The sequence below is a fragment of the Hyperolius riggenbachi genome, chromosome 6 (assembly GCF_040937935.1).
Source record: "Hyperolius riggenbachi isolate aHypRig1 chromosome 6, aHypRig1.pri, whole genome shotgun sequence".
In the NCBI taxonomy this organism is placed as follows: domain Eukaryota; kingdom Metazoa; phylum Chordata; class Amphibia; order Anura; family Hyperoliidae; genus Hyperolius; species Hyperolius riggenbachi.
The window spans coordinates 380,443,889-380,457,437 of record NC_090651.1 but is presented as its reverse complement, the minus strand read 5'-3'; the positions used below and the strand labels follow the sequence as shown (position 1 = coordinate 380,457,437).

General features: G+C 46.1%; 1 protein-coding gene across 4 annotated transcripts in view; it reads right to left on the bottom strand.

The window, feature by feature from the left end:
- The window catches only part of LOC137523091 (phospholipase A2 inhibitor and Ly6/PLAUR domain-containing protein-like), a 31,375-nt gene extending 18,513 nt beyond the window's left edge, over positions 1–12,862 (bottom strand). For 3 of the 4 annotated variants that reach the window (XM_068243300.1, XM_068243302.1, XM_068243303.1), the window contains exons 1-3: positions 12,790–12,862; positions 5,126–5,242; positions 3,688–3,828 (exon numbers count right to left, since the gene is read on the bottom strand). In XM_068243300.1, the coding sequence (XP_068099401.1) occupies positions 3,688–3,828; positions 5,126–5,242; positions 12,790–12,841 (310 nt within the window). In that variant the 5' untranslated portion in view covers positions 12,842–12,862. The remainder of the gene's footprint in view (positions 1–3,687; positions 3,829–5,125; positions 5,243–12,789) is intronic. The other variant, XM_068243304.1, reaches the window with a different exon arrangement.
- Positions 12,863–13,549: the final 687 nt, after the last annotated feature.

Genomic DNA, 13,549 nt, shown 5'->3' with positions numbered 1-13,549 from the left:
AAAGGCAAATGCATTGTGGGATTTGTAGTTCCTTAACAGCTGGAGGGCCAAGTTTGCCCATGCCTGTGATAGAGCCACAAACAGCCAATCAGATGTTTCATTTCACTGGGAAAATACAAATTATTGATGCCAAGGACCCAAAGCTCACAAACATGGTCATTGAGTGACTGTGTGTCCAGTTTACAAAAAGTGGGCGGAGCCAAAAACAAATTTCAATGGGAAAATGTAAACTGCAGCCCTTCTTCACTGTTAATGGCAGGGATCTCAAACTTTGCCAAGATGGTCACTGGGTGACTGAGATTAATATTCAGGGAAGTGGGTGGAGCCTATAATAGCCAAAATAGTCAAAATTCACCTGTTGATTTTCAAAAGGAATATTTAAATTGCTGCCATTTTTACACTGGTATTAGCAGATCAGAGCAGTTTCTAGGCTAAATTTCACCCAGGGCGAGGGTGTAAAAATCGCCCCCCACCCCACCCCCATGGAGCCAGGCATAGGTGCCCGCAGTACAGGTTGAACAGGTTAGCTACGTAGGTGCCTCCAGTATAGGGTAGCCTGCATAGTTGCCCCCAGTGTAGGTTAGATAGGTAGGTGCCTGCTTTATAGGTTATCTACGTTGGTGCCTCCAGTATAGGGTAGCCCGTATAGTTGCCACCAGTGTGGGTTAGATAGGTAGGTGCCCCCAGTATAGTTTAGATAGGTAGGTGCCCGCAGTATAGGTTAGATAGGTAGGTTCCCGCAGTATAGGTTCGATAGGTAGGTTCCCCCAGTATGGGTTAGATCGGTAGGTTCCCCCAGTATAGGTTCAATAGGTAGGTTCCCCCAGTATAGGTTAGATAGGTAGGTCCCCCCAGTATGGGTTAGATAGGTAGGTTCCTGCAGTTTAGGATAGTTAGGTAGGTTCCCGCAGTATAGCTTGGCTAGGTAGGTTCCCGCAGTATAGGTTAGTTAGGTAGGTTCCCGCAGTATAGGTTAGTTAGGTAAGTTCCCGCAGTATAGGATAGTTAGGTAGGTTCCCACAGTATAGCTTGGCTAGGTAGGTTCTCGCAGTATAGGTTAGTTAGGTAGGTTCCCGCAGTATAGGTTAGTTAGGTAGGTTCCCGCAGTATAGGTTAGTTAGGTAGGTTCCCGCAGTATAGGATAGTTAGGTAGGTTCCTACAGTATAGCTTGGCTAGGTAGGTTCCCGCAGTATAGGTTAGTTAGGTAGGTTCCCGCAGTATAGGTTAGTTAGGTAGGTTCCCGCAGTATAGGTTAGTTAGGTAGGTTCCCGCAGTATAGGTTAGTTAGGTAGGTAGGTTCCTGCAGTGTAGGATAAATAGGTAGGTTCCTGCAGTTTAGGTTAGTTAGGTAGGTTCCCACAGTTTAGGTTAGTTGGTATGGGCGGTATGAGTTGGGCGCAGGAGCGGGGGGAGCGAACATAATAGTAACAACTCACCTGCTTCCGCCGAACCCGCGCTGCTTCAATGTCCTTCCTTTCCCGGCATCTATCTCATTAGTCACAGTGCTTCCTGTGATGACATGCGGTATGTCATCACAGGGGGCGCTGTTACCAGGCGACGGACGCCGGGAGAGGAAAGATATTGAAACTACGGGGAACGGATGAAGAAGGTGAGTTATAACTATTATGTCCGTTCCCCCGCTCCGGCGCCCCCCCTCCTGCCGCACAATAAAGCACCCCGGGCGATTGCACGTATCACACACCCATAGAAACGGGGCTGTAGCAGATGCCTCAAACCTGCTATAGTTGGTCATTGGGTGACTGGGGTTCAAATGTTGGAGAGGAGTGCAGCCACAGACAGCCAATCTGATTTGTTTAATTTCTATGGGAATATACAAATTATTGATGCCAAAGACCCCGAAGTTCACAAACTTGGTCATTGAGTGTTCGTGCATTAGGGTTAGAAAAAGTGGGCGGAGCCAAAACCGGTCAAATACATACACAGGCAGTTCCACGTCATTAGTGGGTGGAGACAAATGCAAATTTCACTGGGAAAATGTAAACTGCAGCCATACTTACACTGTTAATGGTAGGGTTCTCAAACTTTGCACAGTTGGTCACTGGGTGACTGGGTTAAATATTCAGAAAAGTGGGTGGAGCCTACAAAAGTGAATCAAACTTCACCTATTGCTTCTCAAGGGGAATATTTAATTGCTGCCATTCTTGCACTGTTAATGGCACAGGCCTCAAACCTGCTACAGTTGGTCATTGGGTGACTGGGGTTCAAATTCAGAAAAGGGGTGGAGCCACAAACAGCCAATCAGATTTTTTTCATTTCAATGCAAATTATTGTTTCCAAAGACCGCAAAGCTCACAAACTTGGTCATTGAGTAATTGTGTGTTAGGGTTAGAAAAAGTGGGCGGAGCCAACACTAGCCAAATACATACCCGGGCAACGCCGGGCAATCAGCTAGTACAGGAATAAAACAGAAAATGAATAACACAGAAATGTAATGCTTCTACGTTTTGTAAAGCAGATCATTATGGACTCAGAGCTTGATAGATTGGCCACAGGATTTAGAGCTATTCAGTGTCAGAGAACCCAGGAGTACCTCCTGGCTCGCGAGTCGCGGCTTAGCTTGGATTGGAGGAAGCTAGTGGAGGCGGGGAGTGGGGGGGGGGGACTGCGATGGAGGACAGTGATTGACAGGTGGCAGGTAAACAGAAGGCTAGTGACAAGCAGATTGTCACTAGCCTAGCGCTATTTATCAAGGGGAACAGCAGAGCCCAGGGGGGACTAGAGGCAGCAGAAGGACACAGAGGCATGTCATTGTGCACAGAACATGTCTCTGGGTCCTATTAAAATTTAAAAAATCTGCCTCAGGTTTTCTTTAAGGATGCAAGTGAGAGGTATATGGAGGCAGATATATTTATTTTCTTTTAAACAATGCACATTGCCTGGCTGCACTGTTGACTATCTTCCTCGAAGGATACATATCAAATGGCCGTGTGCACATTTGGGCACAGGGTGAAACTCGGGGCTGTGTTAAAGGATTACTGTAGCAGGGGTCGGGGAAAATGAGTTGAACTTAACCAGGGCTTCTAATGGTCCTCACAGACATCCTGTGCCCACGCAGCCACTCACCGATGTTCCGGCCCCGCCTCCGGTTCACTTCTGGAATTTCAGACTTTAAAGTCGAAAAACCACTGCACCTGCGCCGCCAGGCTGCGCTATGGGGTGGATCGGGACTCCCTGTGACGTCACGACATCGATGACGTCGATGACGTCACTCCGTTCATCACCATGGCGATGGGGGAAGCCCTCAAGGAAATCCCGTACAGAACGGGATTTCCTTATGGGCAAGCGGCGCCGGCGGCGATCGGAAGCTATGGGGGGGACGCCGCAGGGAGGGGGGAAGCATGTAGCTAGCGTTAGGCTAGCTACATGCTAAAAAAAAAAAAAAAAAAGGTGAAAAAAACCCTCCCGCGGCTGCGCAGCTGCGGGAATTATACCGCCAAGGAGGTTAAAGCAAGCAACCAGGCCAGGTAAAAAAAAAAAAAAAAAGTGGGACCTGTTTTAGAAAGAAGGGGTATATATATATATATTGGGGTCATTAACTATTTTGGGGCAATTTTTTTAATTTTTGAATGTTACAACCCCCTTTAAGCATACTCCAATATAAACACACTTGCGTTTGAAAACCTATAGTCAATGATTATGTTAAACAGGAAAAGTCGGTGACTTACTTGTTGGAAGAATGGGGGTGCAATTGTCAGATGAGCAACATGCAGCAACCATCCTTACATAGGCTCCTCCTTTTATGGTGGTACTTCCTGTCATATTGCAGCCATTTTCACTTGTGCCTGCCCTTATATAGTTTACTGCTCCTGCAAGTATACATGTTCTGTTATATTTTACTATGGAGAGCAGTGGCGTAGCAATAGAGGGTGCAGAGGTTGTGACCGCACCAGGGCCCTTGGCCCGGGGGGCCCTCCCTCAACCACAGTATTAGCTCTTTATTGATCCTGTGCTGTTAATATAATAATCACTTCTATAGATGCTTTGAATAGTGCATCATAATGAACTTCACACATAACTGTTATTATGTTCTGTAATGTTGCAATTATGTGTAATTACGCAATAATTCAACATTTTATTTTGTGAAAATAAGTAAAAGAAAAATAATTCTCAAAGTTTTTGAGAAAATAATTTTCAAAAATGATTTTTAAACTCTGTAAAATTATATTTTCTTGCAGTACACTTTACAATATTCTGAGCTCTGAATACACAATTAATTTTAAGTCAAACCTGGGACTTTAAAAAGCAACCTGGGCCCACATGCAAGTCACTTTTTCTCCTGAGTTTTCTCCAAGTTGATATTTTTACACCTTGTTAATAAAAGGTCTTTAAAACCCCCAGCAAGCAAGAAAATACACACAATAGTTTTGATAGTACTTTTTCTACTACTTTTAGTACTTTTTCAATTGCGAAATGCTGAAAAGGTTCTTTAAAGAAATGATTAAAAAATATCACCCAGGAGAAAATTTTGGAGAAAAAGTGAATTGCATATGAGCCCAAGTCACATACTTACCTTCAGTGTTGCTTGCAAATTTTCACCATTCATTTTCGCGCCTTTGTGCTTTTTGCGAAAAACTGTATTTTAAACGCAAAAAAACCCCCACAGAAAATCAATAATTTTACCATGGAAAATGATATTTTTACAGCGACAATTTTTCTGGAAAAACTATATTTTACTGCAAAATTTTGCAAATAATAACAAAACTTATTTTCAAAGGAATTTTTGGTTGAAAATAAAATTTTTCATTATTTTCACAAAAATGTATGCAAAAAGAATATTGGCATTTTTGCTCATCGGTGCTTCCCACGTCCTCCTCAAGACCACCATTTCACAGACTTTAAAAACCAGCTATATTTTGAAATTGATTTTCTCAAAACCTGCAAGGTCTTTTTGAGAATTTTTTTTTAACTTGTTCCAACTTGTCCTTTGTGAAACATGCAAAATTTACAAATGGATTACGTGACATCAAATCAATTCAATTTTAAAATCGTAATTGCGTATAATCCTAATTGTGAGATTTAATGTGACATTTTGCGTAAGCGAAATTACGAATATTGCGACTGTTATGCAAAGTTAATGTTAATTTTGTTCCACCATACCCTTACCTGTACTACTTTTTCCTAGCACAGTCCCGCACACAGAGCCAGCAGGACAAGTTGTACTGGGACCTGTGCAGTAATCAGATGTGTCAGACCTGCACACAGTACAAGACAGCGAGTGACCTAAATAACGAGAGATAGTATCATAAATAACGAGAGATAATATCACATACTGACTGCCATTGTAGAATACTACTCAACAATAGATCTCACAGTATACGTCACAAATGTATACCTCTCTGTAAAGGTGCCCATACATCTAGCGATTTGGCTGCACGATCAACTATTTGATTCAATCATTTTAAAAAATCGAAATAGAATCGAGTGTGCTGCAGAATTCTCAATCGATGAAAAATGTCTGATTTCATGTTGAATTGACCAGCTAAGTTGATTGCAGGATGCAAGATATCGGTCAATCACACAGGAATCGGTTACCGTTCACATTTCATTCAATCGACTCTGAATTGGTTTTTGCATTCAGAGCATGGAGACACAACATCAGTGTGGTCGAATGTGAAGGTGAATCGCATAGGATATCATTTGTAGTGTGTGGGTCACCAGTCTATCGACTTTCAATCAATCATACTGAAGTCGACTCCTTAATAAAGTCGATTGTTTTGTCGATTGAATCAGAATCGCTAGATGTATGGCTTCCTTAACCACTTAAGGACTGCGGTGTTAAACCGCCCTAGTGACCAGGCCATTTTTTACAAATTAGGCCACTGCAGCTTTAAGGCCTCGCTGCAGGGCCGCACAACTCAGCACACAAGTGATTCCCCCCACACACCTTTTCTTCCCACCAATAGAGCTCTCTGTTGGTGGGGTCTGGTTTCTCCCCAGATGGTTGAGTTTTTTTACACTTTTTTAAATTAAAACCATAAATTTCTGTATTTTTTTTTATTATTTAACTAGCTGGACGCCCGGCGTTGCCCGGGTATGTATTTGACTAGTGTTGACTCTGCCCACTTTTCCTAACTCTAACACACAATTACTTAATGACCAAGTATGTGAGCTTTGCGGTCTTTGGCATCAATAATTTGCATTGAGATTAAACAAATCTGATTGGCTGTTTGTGGCTCCACCCCTTTGTCTGAATTTAACCCCAGTCACCCAATGACCAACTGTAGCAGGTTTAAGGCTTGTGCCATTAACAGTGCAAGAATGGTAGAAATTACATATTCCCCTTGAAAGTAAATAGGTGAATTTTGATTGGCTTTTGTAGGCCCCACCCACTTTTCTGAATATTAATCCCAGTCACCCAGTGGCCAACTGTGAAAAGTTTGAGAACCCTACCATTAACAGTGTAAGAATGGCCGCAGTTTACATTTGCACAATGAAATTTGTATTTTTATCCACCCACTTACTTCCTAACATTGTTCGGGTATGTATTTGGCTGGTGTTGGCTCCGCCTACTATTTCTAACCCTAACACACAATTACTCAATAACCAAGTTTGTGAGCTTTGCGGTCTTTGGCATCAATAATTTGCATTAGGATTAAACAAATCTGATTGGCTGTTTGTGGTTCCACCCCTTTGTCTGAATTTGAACCCCAGTCACCCAATGACCAACTGTAGCAGGTTTAAGGCTGGTGCCATTAACAGTGCAAGAATGGTAGCAATTACATATTCCCCTTGAAAATCAATAGGTGAATTTTGATTGGCTTTTGTAGGCTCCACCCACTTCTCTGAATATTAATCCCAGTCACCCAGTGACCAATTGTGCAAAGTTTGAGAACCCTACCATTAAAAGTGTAAGAATTACTGCAGTTTACATTTTGTCAGTGAAATTTGCATTTGTCTCCACCTACTGATGACCCGGCATTGCCCGATTATGTATTTTGCAGGTGCTGGCTGCGCCCACTTTTCCTAACCCTAACACACAATTAATCAATTCCTCAATGACCAAGTTTGTGAGCTTTGCGGTCTTTGGCATCAATAACCTGCATTAAAATGAAACAAATCATATTGGCTGTTTGTGGCTCCACACCCTTTTATAAATGTAAATCCCAGTCACCCAATGATCAACTGTACCAGGTTTGAGGCTTGTGGCATTAACAGTGCAAGAATGGTAGCAATGAAATATTCCCCTGAAAAATCAATAGGTAATTTTTGATTTCCTTTTGTAGGCTCCACCTACTTTTCTGAATATTAACCCCAGTCACCCAGTAACCAACTGTGCAAAGTTTGAGAACCCTGCCATTAACAGTGTAAGAATGGCTGCTGTTTCCATTTTCCCAGTAAAATTTGTATTCGTCTCCACCCACTTATGACCCGGCGTTGCCCGCTTATGTATTTGGCTGGTGTTGGCTGTGCCCACTTTTCTAACCCTAACGCATAATTAATCAATTACTCAATTACCAAGTTTGTGAGCTTTGCGGTGTTTGGCATCAATAATTTGCATTGGAATGAAACAAATTTAATTGGCTGTTTGTGGCTCCACCCCCTTTCTGAAATTGAACCCCAGTCCCCCAATGATCAACTGTACCAGGTTTGAGGCTTGTGCCCAGTGGCGGCGCCACGCTGGGGCTTACCCAGGCTTAAGCCCCAGCTGGCAACTCATTAGCCCCCCTCAAAGCCCCCCCGCTGCCGCCGGCTGTGTCCGACCCGACCTGGCTGGCTGGCTCGTCGTCTGAGCTGGCTGGCTGCACTGCAGTGAGCGAGGGCTGCCTCAAGTCTGGGAGGAGGGCGACTGGGCAAGGGCTTGGGCTGGCACCCACCCCAGCAGCGATCCCACGGACCCACCCACCCTGGCCGGCCGACATGGCTTCCGTTCTGTTCTGTCCTGGGCCGGGCGCAGGCTCAGCTGAGTGAGTCACGCAGAGCGGCCCGCCCCAGGGGTAACGTCGTGGTGGGTGGCGACTCGCCGGCGCCGCGTATAGCGGCGTTATAAGTGTGACTGCGTCACAGTCAGACTCTCTCTGCGGGGTGGCCGGGCTAGTCACGCTGCCTGTGTGTGACACAGACACGCCACCGACACACGGACAGCGGCAGCGGGGCTGGACTCTCTGGACCTCACCTGACACACTGACACAGCCAGGCAGCAGCAGGAGCAGGAGGACTTGAAGTCGTTCAAGTCGGAACTCCGCGACAACTCAAGGTGGGTGCGGTGGACGGTGGCTGTCCTCTCCCAGAGTCCCAGTCAACTGCCAAATTGTCTCTTTCTGCCACAGCCCCCCCAGGCCTCCTGAGTCCTGAGCCTAGCACCAGCAGCACCACCACCAACAACAACCCCCAGGCCCCAGGCCTGACTCTGGGGCCCCAGTCCACCAGCCAGGCCTGGCTGAGCTGCCCTTGGGCCCCCCCTCCCACCATCACCAGCCAGGCCTGAGCTTCCCTGGGGCCCCCCATCCCACCACCACCAGCCAGGCCTGAGCTGCCCTGGGGGCTGGGGCCCCCCATCCCACCAGCCAGGCCTGAGGCCTTCCCACCAGGCCTGAGCTGCCCTGGGACTCCCATCCCACCACCACCAGCCAGGCCTGAGGTGCCCTGGGCCCCCCATCCCACCACCACCAGCCAGGCCTGAGGCCTTCCCACCAGGCCTGAGCTGCCCTGGGACCCCCATCCCACCACCACCAGCCAGGCCTGAGGTGCCCTGGGCCCCCCATCCCACCACCACCAGGCAGGCCTGAGGCCTTCCCACCAAGCCTGAGCTGCCCTGAGCCCCCCATCCCACCAGCCAGGCCTGAGGCCTTCCCGCCAGGCCTGAGCTGCCCTGGGGCCCTCCATCCCACCACCAGCCAGGCCTGAGGTGCCCTGTGCCCCCCAGCCCACCACCACCAGCCAGGCCTGAGCTGCCCTGGGGCCACTAGACCACCACCAGCCACGCAGGCCTGAGGCCTCCAGCCCACCACCAGTCAAGATTGAGGTGCCCTGGGGCCCCCAGCCCACCACCACCAGCCTGACTACATATACTGGGGACAGCTATACGCCTGGCTACATATACTGGGGACATCTATACACCTGGCTACCTATGCTGGGGACACTGTCTGTCTGTCATTATGTGCATTTACTGGTGAAAATGTGTCTCTTATGTGCATTTACTGGGGAAATGCTGTCTGTCATTATGTGCATGAACTGGTGAAAAGTTGTCCCTTATGTGCATTTACTGCGGAAACGCAGTCTGTCATTATGTGCATTAACTGGTGAAAAGCTGTCCCTTATGTGCATTTACTGCGGAAACACAGTCTGTCATTATGTGAATTAACTGGTGAAAAGCAGGCTCTTATGTGCATTTAATGGGGAAACGCAGTCTGTCATTACGTGCATTAACTGGTGAAAAGCTGTCCCTTTATGTGCATTTACTGCAGAAACGCAGTCTGTCATTATGTGCATTAACTGGTGAAAAGCTGTCTCTTATGTGCATTTAATGAGGAAACGCTGTCTGTCATTACGTGCATTAACTGCTGAAAAGCTGATTCTTATGTGCATTTACTGGTGAAAGGCTACCTGTCATTATGTGCGTTTACTTCATTTTTTTTTTTCATGTAACTACGTTAGCTGGTACAACTACATTAAAGTTAGCCCCGCCCACATGACATCATGACCACGCCCAAATTTTCGCCGCGGCGCGCTCTGCGCGACGCAAATTGCCCCCCCCCAAGCCCGGCCTGCCAGCCCTCGTGCCCCCTTTCAGCCCCCCCAAAAAACTGAAGCTGGAGCCGCCACTGCTTGTGCCATTAACAGTGCAAGAATGGCAGCAATGTAAATATTCCCCTTGAAAATCAATAGGTTAATTTTGATTGGCTTTTATAGACTCCACCCACCTTTCTGAATATTAATCCCAGTCACGCAGCAACCAACTGTGCAAAGTTTGAGAACCTTACCATTAACAGTGTAAGAATGGCTGCAGTTTACATTTTCCAGTGAAATTTCTATTTGTCTCCACCCCCTTTTTGGTTATGGGAATAAAAAGTATCCTATACTTTATTCCAGGTAATGTACTATGTGTGTGCCAAATTTCATTCAAATCCGTTTAGCCATTTTTGCGTGATCGAGTAACAAGCATCCAAACATCCAAACATCCAAACATCCGAACTTTCCCATTTATTATATTAGTAGAATTATCCCTCTGCCCCCCACCACCACCACCACCAGCCAGTCATTGCTTCCTTGCCGCCCAGGGGGACAGCCGTGTCACGCGGCTGCCCCCAGTACAGTGCTGCCATAGATTGCAGCACTGTACAGACTAAATAGACAACGGTTTCGCCGTCTAACAGTCTCCTATCTGTGATCGCCGTGGGGAGACTGATGGCGGAGCAGAGCTCCATCCTTTAAGCGGAGTTGTGCGCACAGCGGTGCGCGCAATCCCCTGCAGTCTCCGCCCCTAGCACTTCACGCCAATTGGCATGGAGTGGTCCTGGGACTGCCGCGCTGCTCATGCAGTCGCAAAGAGGTTAACCCTCCTGGAGGTTTGCAAAAATCCGCCAGGGGGCAGCAAATGCGTTTTTTAAAAAAACGCTACATGATAGCCGCTGCTCAGCGGCATCCCCCCAGCCCCTCCGATCGCCTTCGGCGATCGGAGATCAGGAGATCCCGCTCAAAGAACGGGATCTCCTGGAGGGCTTCCCCCGTCGCCATGGCGACGGGGCGGGATGACGTCACCGACGTCGTGACGTCAAGGGGGACTCCGATCCACCCCACAGCGCTGCCTGGCACTGATTGGCCAGGCAGCGCACGGGGTCTGGGGGAGGGGGGGCTGCGGAGCGACGGTTAGCGGCGGATCAGCGGGTAGCGGCGGCGATCGGGCACTGCACGCAGCTAGCAAAGTGCTAGCTGCGTGCAGCAAAAAAAAAATTATGCAAATCGGCCCAGCGGGGCCTGAGCGGTGCCTCCCGGCGGCATAGCCCGAGCTCAGCTCGGGCTTACCGCCAGGGAGGTTAATGCTTTCAGCATCACTCCACAGAAACCAAGTACTCTCAGTCTTTCTTTATCCAAATATCACCTTTCTGTGATGGTGGATTATAATGGTCACTAATGATCCAATCTTTTTTGACCAATCTTACCAAATCTACATAAGTAGTAGGATAAATTGAGTGAATAGAAGGAGAAAAAGAAAGCCCATATATACAGCACCACTGGGAAAGTGCAAAAATAGTTTATTCCATGATTCAAAAAACAAATACATCTAATGTCTAGATTGCCTCTTTGTTTTTAATACTGTAAAGATGTATTTACAACTGTAAGAGGTAGGCTTATAATTAATATCTGTATGTTGTTATTTGCTTACAAAAATTCTATAAAAAACCAAATGATCAAAAAACTAATACAATTGACACAATGAAATTCAACACGATACTTAAAGCAATTAAAACATACGGCAAGAACAAATCACTGCTGCAAAATATCAATCATGTATTCATTAGTATTATGAAATAATATCATCACAAAGGATATATAAATATATACTATCAGAATATTCCATACTAATAGGATGTTAGCACAGTGGGCATCTAACAAGAGCCCAATGATGCTTTGCACCCGGGTTCAGTAATGATAGTGCAAATAACAATATATAGAAAAAGTATATTGAAAAAATTCCTGTGCAAATAAGCAAAATTACATAGAAATGGTAAAACAGGACAAAATGGTTGGATCATTCTTGGACACCTTGAAGGTGGCTACTAACACTACAATTTCTAGCAAAAAATCGTTCAAGCGATCAGAAATTCTGATCAGATTGGTTGTAAATAATCTCAGTTGATGGGTACAATTGATTGTGAACAATTATAAATATCGCTGCGTAATATGTTGGCGCTTTATAAATACAATAAATAATAATAATAATAAATATAGTCGTCCGACTGGATTTTGGTTAAAGCAAAATTTGGATTTTCTTGTTGGTTGTTGATAGATAGGAAGCAAAGATTGGTTCGCTGATGGGGTAGTGAATGATTTTTCTGTTGATCAGAATTATCTGATCGCGCGAACGATTTTTCGCTAGAAATTGGATCGTTAGTGGCCACCTAAAGAGAGTTCACATCTGAGCGGTTCGTTTACGAGCGCTGCCTGTACCATTTTCTGAGCGTTTTTGCTCAATGGAAGGTGTAGGGAAATCGCAAAATGCTTGAAAAAGCGTTTGGTATAGCGATTTCCCCAGTGCTTCTAAGAATAAATACATTGTATTTATTCCTTTCCTGGCCGAAGAGTTTACTTCCTGACTTGCATCAGGAATTGAACAAACAAATCGCTTTGCAAAAACGATTTGAAAAGCGCTTTATACAAACTCACAGCGATTTGCTAAGCGCCGGGAGAAGAAAAGAAACGCGCAATAAATCACTGCCGTCAGCGATTTCGATTTTAGATGTGAACAAAGCTTTCTGGTGTCTTTTAAGAAGAATCTTAACTCTTTAGAACAAACAGTAGAAGTGTACCTATGGATATGCAATGCATTTTATAAGTGACTAGTAGACCCAGCCCGTTTAAAAACGGGCTCTAGGTCTATGGCCGGCACCGCCACCAGCACACTGCGCACGCAACCGCCGAGCATGGCGCAGGTGCTCGCCCACCTCGCTCCACCCGCACCCGCCCACCTCGCTCGCCCATCCAGCTCCCTGGTCCCAGCTGTCAGTTACTGTGCACATGCGCAGTAACAAAAATCCTGGGACACAGGGACAAAACTGCTGGACGCAGCGACAGTTAGCTTTTATTAGGTAGGATTATAATACACTTACCAGATGATACCAGAGCTAAGAGAACACCGATTATCCCACAAAGAGATGACATGATGGAGATCTTGGAGGTCTCTACAATCTGAGACACTTTTTGTTCTGACAACTGCTGGATAACAATGTTAAACCCTTATTTATGCTGTTGGCAGTATAGGTGTGAACAGAGTTTAGAACATTTATTAAATCAGTTACTCATTATGAACCTGAAGGTCAAGTGAGTGGATTTACACACACGTTTATATACAGTATATATTAGTTTCTTCTGTTTGCCCTCAAATACAAGCAATGTCCTCTGAATGTCTTTGCAGTGTTATTGTTCTTGAACCTAAGTGTGCTTGAATGCCACATACTTCCGCCACTGTTGCTTTTGGTTTCATTTTATAATGTTGACATGTCACTTGGAGTATGTGGACAGTATAAGCTGCTAATCTCTGCCCATACTGCTGCAGTGGGTGCTGACCCCCAGTGGTGCTCAGCAGAGCTCGAATATTCGAGTAGCTCGAATATTCGAGCTCTTTTCCAGCTATTCGAGCCCGGTATTCGAGCTCTGAATAGCTGTAGCTATTCGAATGGGCTATTCGCGTACACTCGAATAGCCCATTCACTATTCGAGCTATTCGAGCAAACGGCGCTATTCGAGCTCGGTACCGAGCTCGAATAGCGTCATAGCCCAGATTGATGTCCTTAGAGCCAATCAGAGGGCTCCCAGGCCCTCTGACGGCAGCCAATCACAGAGGGGGACCCTGGCCAGCCCCTACCCTAT